The sequence below is a fragment of the Manduca sexta genome, chromosome 20, assembly GCF_014839805.1.
Source record: "Manduca sexta isolate Smith_Timp_Sample1 chromosome 20, JHU_Msex_v1.0, whole genome shotgun sequence".
NCBI lineage: Eukaryota > Metazoa > Arthropoda > Insecta > Lepidoptera > Sphingidae > Manduca > Manduca sexta.
This window is the reverse complement of record NC_051134.1, coordinates 2914451-2935255: the sequence shown is the minus strand read 5'-3', so window position 1 is coordinate 2935255 and position 20805 is coordinate 2914451. Positions and strand designations below refer to the sequence as shown.

General features: G+C 33.1%; 5 protein-coding genes across 11 annotated transcripts in view; 1 reads left to right on the top strand and 4 right to left on the bottom strand.

Annotated features, from left to right (window-relative positions):
• Positions 1 to 27: 27 nt before the first annotated feature.
• LOC115445763 (L-xylulose reductase-like) lies at positions 28 to 5400 on the bottom strand. 5 transcript variants are annotated; one of them, XM_030172179.2, is made up of 2 exons: positions 5304 to 5400; positions 28 to 862 (listed from the first exon to the last, which is right to left on the bottom strand). In XM_030172179.2, exon 2 carries the CDS (start codon positions 851 to 853, stop codon positions 80 to 82), a length of 774 nt encoding a protein of 257 aa, XP_030028039.1. In that variant the 5' UTR covers positions 854 to 862; positions 5304 to 5400; the 3' UTR covers positions 28 to 79. The 5 variants fall into 5 exon arrangements, with proteins under 5 accessions (XP_030028039.1, XP_037296565.1, XP_037296567.1 ...); XM_037440668.1 differs by lacking the exon at positions 5304 to 5400 and adding an exon at positions 2162 to 2220; XM_037440670.1 differs by lacking the exon at positions 5304 to 5400 and adding an exon at positions 1144 to 1282.
• Positions 2953 to 5414, bottom strand: LOC115445754 (uncharacterized oxidoreductase TM_0325). Of its 2 annotated transcripts, none has more exons than XM_030172165.2 (2): positions 5304 to 5414; positions 2953 to 3804 (listed from the first exon to the last, which is right to left on the bottom strand). In XM_030172165.2, the coding sequence occupies exon 2, from the start codon at positions 3797 to 3799 to the stop codon at positions 3020 to 3022; it is 780 nt and encodes a 259-aa protein (XP_030028025.1). In that variant the 5' UTR covers positions 3800 to 3804; positions 5304 to 5414; the 3' UTR covers positions 2953 to 3019. The 2 variants fall into 2 exon arrangements, with proteins under 2 accessions (XP_030028025.1, XP_030028016.1); XM_030172156.2 differs by lacking the exon at positions 5304 to 5414 and adding an exon at positions 4696 to 4780.
• Positions 5415 to 5713: 299 nt separating this feature from the next.
• On the top strand, positions 5714 to 12355 carry LOC115445820 (dnaJ homolog subfamily C member 8). Of its 2 annotated transcripts, XR_005112658.1 has the most exons (7): positions 5714 to 5905; positions 6074 to 6265; positions 6486 to 6523; positions 6983 to 7111; positions 7416 to 7522; positions 8192 to 8326; positions 9513 to 12355. XR_005112658.1 is itself a non-coding variant. In XM_037440671.1 (6 exons), exons 1-6 carry the CDS (start codon positions 5849 to 5851, stop codon positions 9627 to 9629), a joined length of 738 nt encoding a protein of 245 aa, XP_037296568.1. In that variant the 5' UTR covers positions 5714 to 5848; the 3' UTR covers positions 9630 to 12355. The 2 variants fall into 2 exon arrangements, 1 of the variants encoding a protein (XP_037296568.1); XM_037440671.1 differs by lacking the exon at positions 6486 to 6523 and having other exon boundaries at positions 6983 to 7119; positions 7423 to 7522.
• A 307-nt stretch (positions 12356 to 12662) lies between these two features.
• On the bottom strand, positions 12663 to 14066 carry LOC115446130. The gene is made up of 3 exons (XM_030172688.2): positions 13927 to 14066; positions 13568 to 13679; positions 12663 to 12816 (listed from the first exon to the last, which is right to left on the bottom strand). Exons 1-3 carry the CDS (start codon positions 13994 to 13996, stop codon positions 12696 to 12698), a joined length of 303 nt encoding a protein of 100 aa, XP_030028548.1. The 5' UTR covers positions 13997 to 14066; the 3' UTR covers positions 12663 to 12695.
• Positions 14067 to 15994: 1928 nt separating this feature from the next.
• LOC115446141 (forkhead box protein O) overlaps positions 15995 to 20805 on the bottom strand; it is a 106206-nt gene continuing 101395 nt past the window's right edge. The window contains 1 exon segment of the mRNA XM_030172700.2: positions 15995 to 19195. The gene's annotated coding sequence lies outside the window, so the exon portion shown is untranslated.

Genomic DNA, 20805 nt, shown 5'->3' with positions numbered 1-20805 from the left:
ATATGTATGGCAATTAAAACTGTTATCTACATTCATATTCATATTTATTCGGACAGTGTATAATTTTTTATCTACATTTTTATCGAGGACACATAGCCTGACGACCACCATCCACTGGTAAATTAGCCCCAGTAATGTTACTGGATGCATCACTGGCTAAAAATATTATAACGGACGCAACCTCCTTCGTTTCACCCGGTCGGCCTATTGCGTGAGTTGTTTTACACCTCTCCATGTATGCTTCATATTGCTGAGTATTCATCATGTTCTTGAGGAGAAGTCCAGTAGTAATAACTCCAGGGTTTACAGCATTAACACGAACTCCTTTTGGCGCAAGCTCGAGGGCGACACACCTCGTGAATTGATCTAATGCTGCTTTCGAAATGCAGTAAGCTAAAATGTTAGGAAAAGATCGCAGACCACACACACTTGAAACGTTAACGATGTTACCTTTAGATTTTACAAGGTGCGGCGTCGCAAGCATAGTCAAGTAATAAGGTCCTCGAACATTAGTGGTCATCACTTCATCATATTGTTGCAATGAAGTATTTTCTATAGAACCTGATTGCATAATTCCAGCATTATTAACGAGCACATCAAGTTGGTTGAAGTTGTCGACGATTTCTTTTATTATATTTTCAATGTCACTTTCCTTATTTATATCAGCAACTATTGGCAATACTTTTGCTTTTTGTGGTGAGTTTTCTTCACACTGTTTAGCTACACTCCTTAAGTTTTCTTCATTCCTTCCAGTAATAACTACATTTGCACCCAATTTTGCAAATTCCACAGCTGTTTCCGCGCCAATACCACAAGTTGATCCCGTAATAAGTACAACTTTATTGGCGAACATGGTCGGTACCTGAAATAACAATCATAAAAGCTTAGTAGAGTACGTTTATTATACGGATAATAAAGAGTTGGTTTAATATATATTCCTTGTCATAAAGTTGCAATAAGTTAACTAAATGCACATTTACGGCGAACAAATTAATTAACTTAGAAAACTATTAACCACACGATCATTATTTATAATTAACTCCATAACAAGAAACACTATTATTGAACCTCAATAAAATAAACATATAAGCTCACTGGTTAAACACAATAAGATCCAAATCCTGCCAAACAAATATCACAAACCACGAATTCCGTCGAAGCAAGTATCACAGAATGCTTGTTAAATACAAATTATTTACATAGTAAAATGTTGTACGTTATCAGAAAACAGATAACATTAGTATCCAATAAACGTTCACACTAGCAATCCTGATGATTAGATAGCAAATATTATATTTTTTAAATTTTGTCTTTAAAGATATTGTTAAAATTCTAAATAATTTTCTAAATTTGCAAAATCTGTTTAGTAATTAGGTTTACAAAACAAAATATTCCTTATAACCTGTAGCGGGAAATATCTTAGGACTCGTAAAAATTGCCTTCAATAGAAGAGGCACGATTCATGTATTGTATAATGCTACGATAATATCAACTGTTATCATTATGACTAAGTCAGTGGCGAAGGGTGAAATTTTTCAAAAGGTAACCCGGTGTAAATAAAATTGGCGTCAGTTAAGATATCGGGGGCAATTTATCGGAAAACAAAAACTAAGACAACGAATTAATCTTGAAATCGACAAACATTGACATGCCTACTAAATTACCTATTATTATGCGTAAATAATTGAAACATCCATAAAATCTAACAATAAACAATAAGTAGATAATTCTCCTTCCATTTATCACAAATATAAGTACCTAAGTATTAATTTGTTATAACAGAAAACAAAAGTAAGTATTCAAATTATAACCACACTACGAACCTATGATTATCTGTTTATTTTCAAAATAAACTGTAAGTAAATGTAATTTCTCCTTATAGAAATAGTTATCACGGTCGCCAAACAGACCAACAGTTGCACCTATGTCTAAAATGCACCTACATGATAAACTTATAATTAATTATCAATTTAAATAATCAAGAAAGGTTATTCGTTAATTTTTGCTTGTATCGTGGTGATATTTTAAATTCAGTAAAATATTATATTTATTTTCTTCTAACAAATATATTGTGTCTGAAATCAAAAACTTTCAGATCTTCTTCAAATATTTAACCATCTAAATACTAATATGTGAAATCACATAATAATAATATACTTACGTAAAGGTAGACATTAACTGATCACAAAGTAGTTAGTTATTTCCATTATAATACACTTTTATTTGTAGTTTCTAAATAAACAAACCGCTGGTAACTAAATATTACAGAACTATCAAAAAATAAAATGAATATGACAATTTACAAACACCGCAACTTAGTAGCATAATAAATTATGACGTTTGAAGGACGTAAAAAGCGACAACTATACAAAGTCGGTTAACGTGAAGCCGAACTAGCTCGGGTTACCTTTGCCCATATCTTCCGCGCGATTTCGACAAACACTGGCATAGAAAGTCATAGAAAGTGCTGCCATCTATATTAAAAAACATACGACATTAAGCCGCTTGACAGCGGGTTACCTTTGCCTGTGGCGTCACAATTTCACTTTGGTAACGGAATTTTTGGGGAACTAAATACAAGGTGCGCCATCTAATGTCATTTAAAATAAGTAATCGATATCGATTAAATTTAATAAACAACGGGCTAATGGCCGATAGATGTCATTATTAAGTTATCATTAATTAATAATTTAAGCTATTATAATTATTGTCCATTGTCTGATATGTTTTAAATTTAAATTTACCTATTAAATATATTGTTTAGTATCACCGAAAACCTAAAAGGGAAGCCGGTGGGAATCGGCTTGTATGGACGCTTCGCCACAGTAAGTATATACTTTACGATTTAATATTTTACCATAAAATAAATTATTTAAATTAGTTCTAACTTAAGCAGCAGTCCACAAACTTAGTCTAAGACAGATGCAAAAAACTGAGGAACAATAAAAATAATTGTTTATAACATAAAGATTGTATTTAAAAATAAATGTATATTGCGTCTCAATAATCTAATATGTATTTATCGAGGACACATAGCATGGCGTCCACCGTCAACAGGGATGGTTGCTCCTGTGATGTTACTGGCTGCGTCACTAGCCAGGAATATAATCACTGAAGCCACTTCTTTTGCTTCACCAGCTCTGCCAATAGCATGTGTCTCCGCGCATTTTTTCAAAAACGCTTCATACTGTTCTTCGTTCATACCAGCTTCCCCTTTCTTGTGTAAACCGGTTGTGATGACCCCTGGGTTAACAGCGTTCACTCTAACACCTTTAAGCGCCACTTCCAATGCAACGCATCTAGTGAATTGATCTAAAGCAGATTTGGACATGCAGTACGCTAGAACATTCGGGAATGCCCGTAGACCTGTTACACTCGATACATTCACGATGTTCCCTTTACTTTTAATGAGATGCGGTATCGCCAGCATCGTTATATGATAAGGTCCTCGTACATTCGTATTCATTAATCTGTCGTATTGTTCCAAAGTAGTGTTTTCTATTGTACCACTTTCAATAATTCCAGCATTATTTACAAGTACATCCAGCTGACCAAGATTATCTATTGTAGATTTTATGATATAATCAACATTGCTTTCGTTGTTCATATCGGCAATCAGCACCAATGGTTGCAGTTTGCTAGGCGAATTTTCTTTACATATATTCGCCACATCACTAAGTTTTTCTTTGTTCCTACCAGTAAGTACTAGTTTTGCGTCTAGTTTAGAAAATTCAATGGCTGTTTCTGCGCCAATACCAGAGCTGGCTCCGGTGATAAGTACAACTTTGTTCGCGAACATTGTACCTGATAGAACAAAATAAAAAAATGACTTTCATAGTAGCGAGGTTTGTTTTTAATTTATACATTTGAATAGATATTACCCGTGTTACTAGTTTCTATGTTGAGTGACATTTATCAGAGGAAGCATGAAAAACATTGTAAGTACATCTTTGATAAATAAAACATAGTTTGTACAAGGATCATTTAAGATAATTGTTATGTCCTAAATCAAACTAAAAAGTAATATTGTAACGATTTCCTGTTATAAAAGAACCAGTTTAATTTGCATTATTCTGCACCGGTTATTGAGAATAGCTTTTCGATTATAATTGGTACCGCAGGACAATGGTAGAAATAAAAAAATGATTTATATATTTTAGTATCCATTATGTATAGTCTTATATGTATGACCAGGCCCCTTTATCAAAGATTGGATTTAATATTTAGACTTATCTAACTTTGTAATGATTGAATTATTTACGTAAAATTTTCCAGAAAAACTTAACAAACACACGAGATGGTTCATTAGACCTTCTGAATACGACATAGTTGTATTGAGATAACATAACGCAACGATGGACTGACAGCATTTTTATTTAGCCCCAGATTTATGCGATGTTTTATGTATCAATTATGTGGTTTCATTTAGTAACGCAATATCAACATGACACTGTATAGGTAGCATGAGATGAGCAACTTGCTTACTCAGTAACAATACAACCGAGAATTTAAAAATGGAAAACTCTCAAACTCGAACTCAAGCGTGCGGTAGGTACTTACATCGGGATGAATCGGGATTCCTGATATAAATATTTATTTATTTATTTTTAAATATGTAGCATTATATTTCGAAACTGCCCAAGTACGTACCTTTTTAGAGTTACAATGAGGGCTAGAATTAAAACTAGAACTTACTTGACAGTTGAACCTCATTCACACAAGTACTAGTTTTGTTTTCAGCTGCCAACGTGCAAAAAACAGACATAAGAATAATTCTTTGATTTATTTATAATTGTAATAGTTAGCATCTCATTTGATAATTAAATAGTAAAAAAAGATTCAATAGCGTATTTACCTACGTTTAATTTTGTATCTATATTATCTTACTATTATTCTTCTATAGTCTCAAAGTAAAATGTGCGAAAAAGAAGCCCTTTTGTGAAAACTGCATTCTTCAAATTGACAAAACAATTAGAGAGTAATTCATGTTTTCAATATTGTATTGTACAAGAGGGGGCGTCAGTAGGTATTTCATAATGCCAGCGATTTTTGCAAAGGTCACAAAATCAAGTTAAAGCGGAATTATACCAACAGATTATTAACATAAAAAGTGCTGAACTACTACTAACGCCAAATAAGAAACGTGTTAGTCGTGCTCACTAATAGCAAGGTTAATTTACAATTACGAATAGAACACATAACTGTCAGGTAAATAGTTTAGTATATTTCTTACAAAACACTGAATTTTAATCGATAATACAAAACTGCGCAATGAATTCACCTTGTTGCAAAATAGTACCTACCTGGAGTATGTACTCAGTATCTACTATCTGTTATCACAATTCACGACGAATGATACAGAGCGAATGAGTTATACGGAGAATGGAAATTGGAATCATTCTACGTTCACCAATCCAAACCGTTATACACGTTTGACATTTCTGCGTAATAGCGAATAGCGACATCTGTAAATTGTATAAAATCTGACAACAAACTGTCGTAAGATTTTTAATCTAATATTATTCAAATCTCTATAAATTTAAAAAATCAGAAATATAAATTATTTTGTCCTTGAAGGAATTAATATCTTTTTAAATAATAATTATGATAAAGATTTTAAAAGACCATAGTTTAGTTAGGAATAGACGATAATAGATGGCAGTAAATTCAATTTGCTATAAAAATGCGTTGTTTCGTGATTCATTCACCATTATAATAATATGCCATTCATTCGGTCTTTGTATATCATTCACTAGTATTTTCTGATTAAACAGCATGCTTAGTTAATTTTTGGTATAATTCCTGTATATTAAGTGAATATACATATGTTGCAGAATAATAAATAAAAATGTCTTCTACAACGTCCACCGCTAAAACTGATTCATTCGACGAATTCTATTGTGAGGTTAGTAAATTAAATTTCAATATTGTCGACATAATAATTGCTTTATTACATAGCTAGTTTCAAACTAAAAAATGCATTGGTTTTAAAAGATTGTCTATAATGTGCACTGTAGCAAATTAGTTAACAAATATATTTACGCAAGTTATTTGTCAAATTTGTTATTTCTAGGTCAAAGAAATAGAAAAACGAGATTCGGTTTTAACTCCTGTGCAACAAATTGAGAGATTGCTGCGTCCCGGATCAACTTATTTTAATTTGAATCCCTTTGAAGTCCTTCAAGTGGAACCGGATGTCTCCCTCGATGAGATTAAGAAGAAATACAGAAGATTGTCCATTTTGGTGCATCCTGACAAAAACATGGTAAGACACATTGAATGAAACTTGTTCTAAAAACAATTTCACTGTCCCATACAAAGCAGCAATGTTTTGCATCAATGAGATACATCATTTTATAATTAAAATTATAAAGAAAATTAGATTTTTGTGATTATCAAAACCTAGAAATACTTGCATATCTTGTTCAGGATACTCTGGTCCTTTTAGGGGGTTACACCCGTCAACATTTCATTTTTATCCACAGATTGGAAACCGTGACGTGGCTGGGACATCACGGCATAGGTAAGGAATGGATGTGGAATGTGAATGTATGGAGAAATTGCATATTATGCAAGATGATGACTTCAACATGAAGCCTGTAATGTGTTCTATACTCCTGGGGCTAATAAACCTCATAGGAGAACTCACAACTTGACTATTTAACAATTTATTGAAACTTTTGTGTTTCAATTAAATATACCCAGAGAATCTTAAAATATTTCTTAACACTAATTCTGCAAGATTGCGTTCTTCAGTTACCGATTTGTGTGTATATTTTTATACTTACCAATGTTGACTCTGCAAACATTTGTTCCAATCATGGAAACGATAAAAACTCACTTCTGGTTCAGAACAAAAGAAGTCAGTTAATACATTACATAAAAATAGAATTATTAATCACATATCATTAAAAGAAAGAATTAGACCCGTAAGAGGCATATTGCGCAAATATTATGAAGTTGCTTGGTTTTATCATTTCAGGATAATTCTGAACGAGCACAACAAGCATTTGAGATAGTTAACAGAGCATGGAAGACCCTGGAGAATGATGATACTAGGAAAAAATGTCTGGACATTTACGAAGAGGCTAAAGAAAGGACGGATCACATGGTAAATAAATATTATGCATAAAATTTTGTTTTGCATGTACATAATTATGTAATGATTTCTTGTTTATGTGAATGTTAGACATTCAAATAAAACCATTATTCGTATTTTATTAAAAAAATTTATATTATAATTTTATCCTGACATTTGTTTCAAAAAAGGATTCCAATTAATTTCTGTATCTTAAGACTACCCCATTTAACATCAGACACAGAAGAGTCCTTCGCAGTCTTTTTTTTTAATACTAATATTACAAGTTAAGTTTACAAACTATTATAGGCACTAGAAAAGAGTATTTGTATTTCAGATAGAACAAAAAGGAAAAAGTTAAAGAAAGAGAACCGCCTAGCAGAAGGCATCCCTGAAGATGATCCGGCCAAGTATAAACATGCTGTGTATGTCATGACCATGAAGGTAAGTAATGAATAACAGCCGTTTTCAATAAGAGATCCCAATCTCAATTCTCAATCCAATTCCGAAAACAAACCAATCAAAATAGATCATTTGTAAGCAAGTTGTTTTTTGATTGGTCCATTTTTGAGAAAGACCGAAAAAAGCAATTGAGTTTTTTTATTGAAAATGGAACTAAGAAAGATATTGTAGTTATTATCAAAATATTACATCACAGTTTTCATTATATCTAATAGGCATGTAATTCTGACTTAAAATCTAAAGGTACATTCATGATTGTTTATTTTTAAACTGAACCAAAGGTAGGTCTTATTTGTTATTTATTTGTTTTTATGTATTTGTAGTACTTTTATAATGTTTTTTTTTTTTTTAATTTGATACAGTATTCATTCAGAATGTTACATAATTCTGTTTATGTTGAATATAGTTTCAAAGGGCTATTATATTACAGATATCATTGTTTGACCTTGAACTTCCAACATACAACAACATTCCATAAAATAAAATAGGATCTTGATGATTCATTTTATGTTGGATACATTAATAGATGTGCTTTGTCAAATTAACATGATATTATCTACAATATTAAAATGCGTTATAAAAAATATGTAATCCTTATTGTATTTAAATATATTGTACAATGATATTTAATTACATTAATTATATTTTCAGTTGTTTGCGGACATGGAACGCAAGAGGCAGCATCTCGAAGTGCGGGACATGGAGGAGAGGAAGCGGAAACGGGAGGCCGAGATAGAGCAAGAGGAGCAGATGTCGCTCGAGAAGGAGTGGGCCAAAAACTTTGAGGTGTGTAGTTTATAATAAGTTAGATTATATACAGGTTAAAAAAAGCGGCGATAGCCTTGTTGGTTGTGGAACGAACTGCCATGACGAATGTCTGCAGGTTCAAATCCTAAAGGCACAAACTTCTGACTTTTCTAAAAAATTATGCGTGTATTCTTTGTGAATTATCGCTTGCTTTAACGGTGAAAGAAAACATCGTGAGAAAACCTGCATACCTGAGAAGATCTCTATAGGAATTTCGAAGTGTGTGTGAAGTCTACCAATCCGCACTAGGCCAGCGTGGTGGACTAAGGCCTAATCACTCTCAGTAGTAGAGGCCATGCCCAACAGTGAGACATTATATAATACAGGGCTGATATAATTTTATTATATGCAGGTGAAGCAGAATAATTATGTTTAGTTGTACAATTTGATGATGTCCTCCATGGCGTAGCCGTCGACGCCGACTCTTACTGTCTTCGTAGATAAGATCGGATATGGCTGGATAATCCGATTTTTGTCTTGATAGTCAGGTCACATGTGGTGTATTATTAAATATTTCACAATATAAATGTAATAATTACTAATATTTTTAAGTCGTAGTCTATTGAACTTCTACTTATTCTAAAAAACATAGTTTAGTATATTAACAATATAAAATTCAAAGTTCCATGTACAATCTGCAAGTGGATAATCAATAAATATAAAGTTGTTATCCTAAAATATTTATAAGTAACTTTGTTTTAATGCGTGCCATATAGCATTTAAAAGCCAAATACAAAAAATTCTATATTAAAATTGCCTTATTTAATATAGTCTAAAATCAACAACCACTCCAGAACAATCTATCACTTTTTGTCAGCAACATGAATGTGCCAACACTACAATTAAACATAATGCCAATATCACTACATAGTATAAAACAAAGTCGCTTTCTCTGTCCCTATATGTGCTTAAATCTTTAAAACTACGCAACGGATTTTGATGCGGTTTTTTTAATAGATAGAGTGATTCAAGAGGAAGGTTTATATGTATAATAATAACATCCATTAAATAGTCAGCATTGCACCCGTGCGAAGCCGGGGCGGGTCGCTAGTAAATTATAAACCAATTTTAAAATATTCTGTTTAAAAAAATTATTAACATTTTCAAGAATATATTAAAGAATCCATGTATATTGAAAACTTAGAAATAATTAATTATATTCCAGGAATCGAGACAAAACCGCGTGGATAGTTGGAAGAGCTTCCAATCGACCAGCAAAGAGAAGAAAAAGAAGAAAATCCAAGGTTTTAAACCACCCAAGCCTAAGCCGGAGAGCAGATAACTCCACGCAATATTCATGGTTTTAGAATAATTCGATTTAGAGCTTTCATTAGAATCTATCGATTATGTCGATGTAGTTTTTAAGTATTTGTTTTTTCTCGCGACATATAATAATGGTATTCGTGTTAAAGTATTAGATATAATTAATTATAAAAGTCCATAAATTACAATATAAATTTTTGAAAATAGAAAATATTTTTTTGTGGTCATATTTATTTTAATATTTTCTTGATATCTCATGCCTGGCCAAAATATACTAGTTAGATATTTTGTTCATGTAGACAAATCAAAAATAAATTCAGCATCTTTATGAAAAGCTATGAAGGTGTTATGCATCACGGTTACGAATTGACTGCATTCAAATACGTCACCTAACATGATAAGTCATCATATTTTGACATCTAGAGCGAATTAAAGCCTAATTAGTAAGTATTATTAAAAACATTTAATAAAAAAAAAATCACTTACCTTTTAAAGAAAAAATGAAATTAAAAAAAGCTAATAATCATTTAAAAGTGACGTTTCTGAGTGCAATAGTTAATCTCAATTTTGGTTTAAAGAGCGTTTTAACTTTACCATTGAGTTGTTGAGCACATTAATTAATAATACGTGATCGTACCATTATTTTAATATGTCCTGGCATCCATCAATATGGATACCATGCAAGTCTTTGTAATTTGGAGCTCTGTATTATATACATACAGACGAGTGACTTCTCTCATTGAGTTAGGTTTCCAGATATCTGACATGATATTGAATAATTAACGATGACCTAAGGGTCATATTGTATTCAATTTTTGTTACATAATATTAGACAATATTAGCTATGTCAATGTTAAAAAAGAACATTTAAGTTAACGCATGAACAGTAAACAGTGCTCATTATAGAAGCATTATTTTATGTAAAATTTTATTTATGGTCGCATTTTTTATCCCCTTGCAGGGTTAAGGAATCTCCACTCTTTCCACTGTTCCGTCTGAAAAACTAGTAGAGATATTAAGTAAATTTCTTCACCTATTCCTATTTATGCTTAGGGCCACACTAAAGTTCATGTTTGAGGTCCATTATTGCAAAAATTAAGACATTAAACACCGTTTATATCAGACAAATAATATAAACTGATTCCCAACTAATCGCATTATCAAGATTTCTAAAGTCATAGCCATACTCGAGCTTGGCCGTAATAATGCGATAATTAATGCCATTAGACTTTAGTGTGGCCACATCACATAAACCAAACATCCCACCCAAAATGTCCAATACAATAATTATAAGTAGTCGTACAATGTCCATAGCAGTTTATAATTTGGACGATAGGGAATATAGTGACAGAATTTATTCAATTATTTTTCATAAGCGTGTTATCGACTAAAATCTAGGCTATAAATAAATTAGTTGATATAAGCCACCTTCCTAAACTAGTTGACACGCCAACTAAGCCTTTCATGTTATGTATTCCGCTATAATTACATGTAATAAACGGAGTTTAGATTAGCAAGAAAACTTGCAGAATATTCCTCAAGCTATTTTTAACGTGTAACGTTATAGAAATGTTGCAACTAATATGAACGCATCAAGAAGTTCTTACACCTTGATGGGTAAAAATCCAAAAGATTAAAAATGTTACGCAATATATTTCTGCGAAAACTTGCTAGTCTAAACTAAGTTTTAAAAAGTTATTTTAGTCATGGCGAATGCTGATTTTTTTTTAAAGGGGAATTATTTACTAATGTGTAGCAATTGATAGTGCCTATTTGACAAGTTTGCAATAGTAAAGTAATATAAATATATCTGAAATTCTTCGCCATTGTTACACCACTGACGATAGAGCATAGTTGATACTTGCTAAACATTATATAAATGTTGCGTCAATTCCGTGCGGTCTACGGTCCACTCCAAACGACATCTTAATACAACAAAGATGATTGTACAAATTATTTCATTCAAACGTTAGCAAATTTCTTATTCTAATTCAGTTTTGTATAAATTGAATTTATCATTTATACTTCGCCATTTGCCATATCAACATTAAACTAGATTAGCATAGCTCTTGGTCGATGGATACCATCATAGGGCAGTGATATAAAATATAAATTATAAAGCCTTAATTGTGCAAGAGCTTGCGTGCAGTACACTGCCCCTAGCAGGATTTTACGCGTTATAATATCATTAATATGGTTTCTTTTTATATAGAAATTTTAACAACGCCCCTATGAGCGTATTTGGTTCATAGTCAAGTATGTCATGTATGGAATACGGCAGCACGTCTTTTTGAGGTATACTTAGTATCGTTTTGACTGTAACGAATACTACAATATGTAAACTTCTGCTAGATATATAGTGATGTCTTCACATTTGCGTATAAGTTTAAAACTACCTCTTTGAAAATAGCAGCTTTTGAGCATTGTTGCGTTTCCACTACTGAGACTGCGTGGAAGTCACTGCATTCAGGCTACCTACCTAGTGAATATGTGGCGTCAATTCACGTAGTTTTAAACTTTCACACAAGTACCACATCATACCATATATGCAAGTAAGTGGACAATGGAAACGCGGTTTAAGTGATTCTCCCATGTATTATGAAAAAAAAACTGTTGAAGGGACATTTGCAGTTTCTAGTTGAGCGCTAGATTCCACCCCCATACAGTAGACAACATATTTCGATGAAATTGACCGTTTATACTAAATTGTATGCGTTATTTTTCGAAATAAAATACACCACTCTCTATTGTATTTTTATTTGTTACGTGGATTCCTGGGTTTAAAGTGCGTGCATTAAATTATGTAAATTTTAAATAACCAATAGTGAGCCGATGTGTGTCCTAAAATCTATTGCGCACAAACTTCACTTACTTGGTACCTCTAGAATGCAGACATATTGTAGAGAACGTCTCTACGATCTAAGACAATTTTAGAATGTATTTTCAACTGACGACTTGTGACATAAGTACAGGGTTATTATAAATATATCGTGTAGGTAAGTAGCTGTTGAAACCAAGATGTACATATAAAATTATAGGGAAGAAAAAAAAATTCAATCATAATCATTTATTTTATAATGAAAGGTTATGAGTCCAGATCTTCGCATTCTTCAATCATGTCACTGGGTGGGGCGGGTTGCGCTGGCGGACCGAAGTTCAAGAACAAACTGTCCGTGTATATCATCATGCCCAGTGAGAAAAGGAACCTATGATTATAAACATTATTACTGAAATCTTAAATTCATAAAAAAACAATATTATAATTAGAAACACATGGTTCCAACTGCGCCTAGACAAAAAGTAAAATGGCGGGAAACAACTAAACTCGATAAGTACATAGGTTCACAAAATATTGAACAAACATCCTAATATTTATTCATATATCCTTTACGGTTTCAAGTACATAATTCATTTATTATAATTAGATTAATTACTTAAATTGATATATTTAAAATCTTTGCATAAGATTAAAAATATAACTAGATTACAGGAAACCCACTAGAACCTATAATCTATTAATGTAGGCTTGCACAAGTACCTTTTGTAATTGTTTATAACATCATGACAAAACCACAAAACAGAAATGTAGAGTTGAGTAAAACAAAAAGTAAAGTATGCGACTCTAATCTCTATGTTGATAATGAAATTATTGTAGCTACTTATTGAGTGTATATAACAAATAACTATTTGTAGTGATAAGTCTATATCGGTCTACACTAAGTTACTCCTTTTGTGATGAACACCTTTAATGGGCGGATTTGTAAATTGCAGAAGACACACACCCTTATTCATAGCCGTTTTTTATGTAAAGCACGAAGTACAGCTGTAATACGTATGTTTCTCAGTGCTGATGGCATGGCAGCCTTCACAGTGCGTAGACACAGGGCCGTTGTGATTGGCTAATATTGAGATACAACAAATACGCGGTGTAATTGAAAAGTAATAACACAATCTTACCAAAACGTTCCAATAGCCAGCACCTTGTTATAGTACGATTGTTTGTCACTGTACCATATGTCCCAAGGACCGCATGGCACCGGCAATTCATTCATATGGGCATCGCATCGATCTGTCAAAATTATTTATTGGTATATAATTTATTTGGCTAACATAATGTTAGTATCTGGTAATGCACTTTAGGAGTTTAGAATGGCCAAGAGATGAGTTATGGAATTGTTCCGCCAGATTTAGCTTAGAAATATTAATTACATAGATCACAAATTGAAGTATATGTAACTACTAGGCACCTACTAAGCCCAAAAGAATCATGAAAGAAATTATCCCTACATTTAAATTACTCTATGAATTACACTAACGTCTTTCCGCGTAATTTCTTTTACTAAGAAGGCTCACACTTCTCTTCACGGCTAAAATAGCTGCCCTCATAATGAAGTTAATAGATTTTTATGTTGTGACGTTTCACCTGTCGTAGACTCTAAACATTTTTAAAAATATTTGAATTTAGAACTTATTGGCTGTGAACATTGTTGTCTGTGCTATTAAAGAAAAAAAGAATATAGGTAATAGGTATTACTTTTTCGAATGCAGTAAACTTATTTATTCAGTTTGGTGGTGTAAACATACATACGTACACACTCACGACCTCATCCTATATGTATAGGCAGACAAGTGAACGCCACATGCTACTATCTTGACACAATTGTTTCTGTCTGTCTTTTTCCACATTCATAATTCTTCTCATACATTTTCACCGGTTATGGGTACTTCTGACGTGTCATTTTCACAGATCATTTATTGGATCAGTGTACACTCTTCTCGGGTGCCCCCTTCCAGCCGTAGATGCCATTCACATTTGCTCAATTCATATCTTTCGTAACGTTCGTACGTGTCTTTCATTCATCCTCTCCCCGTACTCAAACCATCTCAATATACTTCTTTCAATCTTAGTCACCCCGTCGCCCTTCGACATGTGACGATCTCTTATACCATTCTTCATGCAATCAGCAATGGTTCACATATACGCCGTATTGGCGCATTTAAATTGCATTAATTCGACTTTCGTTCATCCTTTACCAAAACTAAAATTCACTTTCATAATAATCTGGGGTGGAATTCGAAATTATTACTTACGCATAATTTCATTACTATAAGAAAGTTTATAGGAGAATACGCAAACATAGAAAAGGACAATGGAGACATAAAGTAAGTGCCCATCCTGTATCTTACGATATTACAGTGATATTCATAAATTTTATATACCCAGTAACTATATTCTAAACTGATGACTCTGAAACTAAAAGTGGCATAAAAATCTTTAGAAATAGCCCATGATGTCATAAAAACTTCACTGAGTTGTAATAAAAAAGTCTATTACATGGCGTTAAATATTCCAAAAGTTCAACAATAAAATGGCTCCTAATGTGTACCTATAGTAACAATTTTATTTTGGGCTCTACATAATGTAAATACCGACTTATGAATAATAAACATTGACTTACTTTGACCATACTTTACTAAATAGGCCTTACTTACTAGGTTACTAGGTACTCCTAAATAATCACGAGAAATATTAACGAGAACAATTTAGACAACATTCATATAATATGGTAATTAATGATCGATTTCCAACTTATTTGGAATCTTCTTGATTCGAAAACCTCGCAGGCCGAAGACTCGCTCATCGCTGAATGAAGCACAAGGTCAACCCACGCCACCATTACCGCAGCCCGCAAGAGATATCCTAAACTTAGAGAGAGCCTCTACGAAAAGTAGAGACCTTCGAAGTTTTCTCCAAAGGCCTCCCAGTAATAGATAGTTTATTATTGATATTATAATTAATGGTATGACACCTTTATTTCTATGTTTTCTTGTTAGTGTAATCTTCCTACCTAATATGGTGAACTACTTCTTTATGATGGTGAATTTTGAAGGTATGTGAAGTCTACCAGTGTGTTGGACTAAGGTCTAATCCCTCGGAGGCCCGTGTCCGACAGTATAAAAGTATGTAAAACAGGGCTAATATTATTATTTTATATTATGTTTATGAACACTCATCAGCATATCAAGCGTAACCTAGCTTTAGTAGTGCCGAGGATTAGGACAGGAGAGGTTTGATAGATTAATAGGCCTTCAATAAACTTATTGAATAGTCTGTCTTTTCACGTGTATGTTCTACGAGACCGTAGGTATTGTACTGATAGTAAATCCGTTGTATAATATATTCAATTGGCAAATGTGATTGTGAATTGGATGGAAATCGATTGTTAAATATACGGATTCATAAGCTTTACCTATACCTTAGTTGTGTATAAAGTTTTATTGTTTTTTACTGCCAGGGAGCGTTTATTATTAAATATCTACATCGGAATATGGCATAGTTATAACTAAGGCATGTGTTATTGTAAACACAATTGAAACAACCAGTTAAATTTTGAAAACAATATCAAATTTAATACATAAATAATATTTATGTACTTCTACATACAATACGTTTTCGTCTATATATTTACATTGAAACACATAATTCTTTCCTAATTTCGTCTAAAGTTTTTCACATTTTTGTATCATTATCAATAATAGTAAAAGTAAGCAACTGAAAAAATCAACAAAATATAATTAAGACTTAAAAAAATAATAATGCATTGCAAACATAGAAAAATTTAAACATTGTACAAAATAATTTACAAAGATGGTTCTTGCTATAAAGGTATTCGAACCTCACTTATAAATACATGATTACCAACTTCAATAACCACGGACTAATATTAAAATATATTATAATCTATCAAAACTACTGACAATTGCCGCGTACGTCGCGAAACTTTGACAATAGCGTGCCTATATGCGTTTACGCATTAATAGAAATAACAATTTGATTCCAATCGATTGCTGACGGCGCACAATTGGCTAATTCATTTAAAATTCATATCATCTGTACTTCTCGTACAATATACAAAACTAAGATAAAAAATTTGTGTACGCCATCGCTTATCATCGAATTTCTAGATCAAATCGATATTTCCATACATGATATAACTACAATGAACTATGAACGTGCGTACCATCAATAAACAGATTAACGTCATTGGAGCTGTTCATCAGATGGTACACAAATGACAAATCATTCCAATTCCTTGTGCCTCTAGTCAAAGCGTCTAGGTCGAATCATTAGGCCCTTAGTATATGAAAGACCGGAGAAATAAACCAGTGAAGATTTATCAAAAACATTGCACATTACATTAATGATGCAGCCAAAACGTTTTTCACTGGATTTTGTACATTTTTACTAAAATATTTATCCTCATAATTCATTAAGCAATTTATGTTCGCAAATTGTAGCGGAAAGCCCAAATTTAGCGAAACCATGACCAAAAGCACAACATAATACATTGAACGCATTCATTCACATTAACGCTAGGCCTTAATGGAACAGACTTTTAATTCGGTCCATACTTAATTGACCACATGGATTGACATAAATAACTACGTCTCGTCACATTGTATATTTTAATATTGTATTTCAACAACCAGGAGATATATTAACTAACCTACTTAACTAATTCATGAGATACCTCCGAAGAGATTTATCTTTCGTCTACAACACTCATATAATACGACTATCGATTAACTCCGATTATTTATACATATAAACGAACTTTATTGGATTTTACGTATTTATATTTGGCAAACGTTTGCTATCGCAGGCCCATCACCAAGGCCCGATGTCCAACATCTACTGACGACGTCGAATGGCTTTGAGCCACTCGCTAACTATGAAATAATATTGTCTATCTACATTATAGAAATTAAACGGTGTGATCTAGCTCGCGCCCGTATCGACTGCAGAGTACCGTGAAGCTAGGTGTCGACAAACGTGCAGCGACTGCGGAAGAAGTCCACGGCGGCGCTTGTCGCCTCGCCGGGCCTGCCGCTCGTCCACGCTCACATACATCGAGCGATGAAACCGAATGTTTCATTAAAACGCGCTATTGACACATTAATTATAGCACCATACATCAGCTGCGAATATACGTGACGATGTATAAAAGCAGTGAATTTATTTTACGATAATGTTAAAAAAACGCGCAAAGGCAAACGACCCGTGAACCCTACGCAAAAAGAAACAGCACTTTTGAATGTACACAATACGAATGGACGCCAAAAAGTACATGAATTGACTTACACGATACACGTACTAAATTGAACACTTATTGGCTAAATCTATCACAAACAGTCCACTGAGGTATTTTACAGAATGAAATCATGCTACATTAGAGCCTAATGGGCTAGCCCCCGGCACTGCTTATCTATGAGTAACAATTCTGCATTTGAAGAACATAGCTTATTGAACAAAAAAAATATATCTGGGACTAGATATCTGACTATGACGGATTTTGCTTGTGCGTCAACATTATAGACACAATTTTTTTTACATTTCGTGCTGTATATAATCGTATAAAATATTTGAACATTGACCACTCTATTTACATTGGTTTGAGAATGCACTAGCAGGCACGTTAGTTGCGGCAACTTATTGTGCTTATTGTATTGTATCGACGGTTCTCCGTGTTGTATTTTACAAATAACATGTTCTATGAGCTTACAATTATCGAGTTGTTCAGAATTTGGCGTCAGTTCGACCGTTGAGCAATTGTGATAAACACATATTTGGTAGTAAATGGCTTAAGCATGTGTAAATAAATCTATGTACAATATGGCTTTAAAGATCACTTATCTAATTGGTGTTATGATCGGAAAATATCACTATTACAATCCTAAACGCAATACAAACCGTCCAAAATATTTTGTTCGCATAAAAACTCCAAAAGTGTTACATATATGTCGCGCAGACATATTTTAAAATTTAAACAACGCCGTATTACATCCATTTGGATGTTGACTTTGTAAAAGCGGTTTATGATTAAGCACATTTTAATACATAATTCATAGATTCAACACGTGGATCATAATTTTGTATCGTAACAAATATTTCCGACGGTGTTAAACCTTTTGTTCAAGACAAATTTTGTTTTCGCTCTCATTTGATTCTCGCACATTTTGCGGTTAATTAGGATTTATAATCAACATGAATTTGAATAATCGCTGATGAGAGAATTAGAGTTTACGAAACACAACACAAATTTAATATTAAACAACATATTTCCCAAATTAAATTTAGTCAAAATCAGTCAGTCTGCATTTTTCGTACAAATTGTCCGTATTCCGTTTGGGGACTGCGAAAGATCATATTAATTTCTAATTATGTCCTCGCTGAAGTTTATTATAAAACACGAGGTCACTTCCTTAACATAGTCTTCAATGTTCGACGTACACTTTTAAAACTGTCACTGATAATCGTCAATATTTGTAATTGTCGAATACATTCGCCAATAAATAGAACACTGATCAGTCTCCACGATTAACTGGTCTTCATAATTTTGGTTCGTTTTTGTGATGAGTCGTTGTTTCTTTAGAACGCAATCGGTTTCATGAGTTACGGATGCGAAATAGTTCGTGTTCCGTAAAAGCATTTCGCTCGCACTTTTGGACAATTCACTAATGTTTATTATCGGGAACACAACATATTTGTTCCCGACTCTGCGACGGTGGTAAGCTTCCATGAATCTGGAACAATACAAAACAAAGTTTAGACACGTTTCTTAGAAATTTCATTAAAGTTATTTCATCATATCATGTCTTAATGCTAAGACAACTGCTTCTTACTAATAATAAATTAAAATAGTTATACGAAAAATTATTTAAGAACAAATCTAACAAGACACAAAATAAATTGCACAGTAAACGTTTTCCAATAACTATTTCATATCAATGACAGAAATCAACTACGAAAAAAATCCTTTTGTACCATTAAGAAGCTAATTAGATGGTGCGCAATAAAACGTCTTGCAGACGGCATCATGGCTGTATGTGCGTAATTCTCGCTCGCGACGGGATCTAGTATGTGGATTATCAGCGTTTCTCGTCCGCACAGAGTTTGTGCTGAGTTGGTGGAGTGTAAATCGTAACCTGCCCGACGGGGCGACGCCAAGTCTGCACCCTCCCGCCCCCCGCGCCTCGCAGGTGACGACTTCATCGGCACGAGGGTGTGTCGATACTCTATCGCATATAGTTTATATCGATATAAACAAATATTTAAAGTGTGCTAGTATACTTTAAATATTTCTTGATGGTGCCTACTTTTTTGTGAGAGTTAGGTGCTTATACATATAATTATTTTAGCCTACAGACGATAGTTTATATTCATTATCCAGCTTTGTTCGCTTGTTTTGTCTGCGCTGTTCTTATCTTTTAATTGTTTTATGTTGATTTATGACTTTAATGTTCTTAGAATTGTTGATATTCGCAATAAGAAATTCAATATAAATGAGTACGTAATTATATTTATAATAGTTATATAAGAACACTGTAATACGTATTAGGAAAAAAACAGGACAGCATAAGAATATATCCATACATTCTAAATTAAAATTATTGTCTCTACATCTCAAGACTGCTACACTAACTAACTTCAATATACTTTAGCTGTACAAAATTCAACATCGGTCGGTCGCATCACTAGAAAACCACGATAAATCTGTCGCATATTCAGCGATGTAACGGACTTTCTCTGCGTGACTCATTGCTGAGAATAAAGTGCGTTCTTAATATGTGATGTAGATAATTGGCGTTCTTGTACCAAAATAGGGCTCGTATAATACGGCCTCCCAAATAAAATCCACTATTAAATGGATATACAAGAATAAACTACCTGCTGGCAGAGATAAGACGTGAAATGGCCTTTTGTAAGATAGTCGGACGTAAATCGTATGATACAAATTAAGTGGCCGCCATCGAAAAGAAGCAGTTCGTTGGTCGGTTGGCGAGTGTGTTTATTTATTAATTAGTCGGGTATGTGCTGTCTTTTATGGAGATAGAAGAGGAGCTTGTCTTTAATTATTTTAGTTTAGGGGCTGGGTTAAAAAATAATCACTCTTTAGAGTAAAATGTCAAATAGATATTAATTAGTGTATTGAACTGTTTAAAGATTAAGCTCTCTTTTAAGAATTGTTCTCAGCTGAGTTGGTGCTGTTAATTAAACAAAACTCAGCTCAAAATTCATCACATATTGTGACTTAAGATGTCATTGGAGCTGATGTTAATAGGGGTTTATTAAAGAGCGACTATCTTAAGATGCCCCCACCTTAATTTGACAGCGTTTCAGATTCTCGCACTTG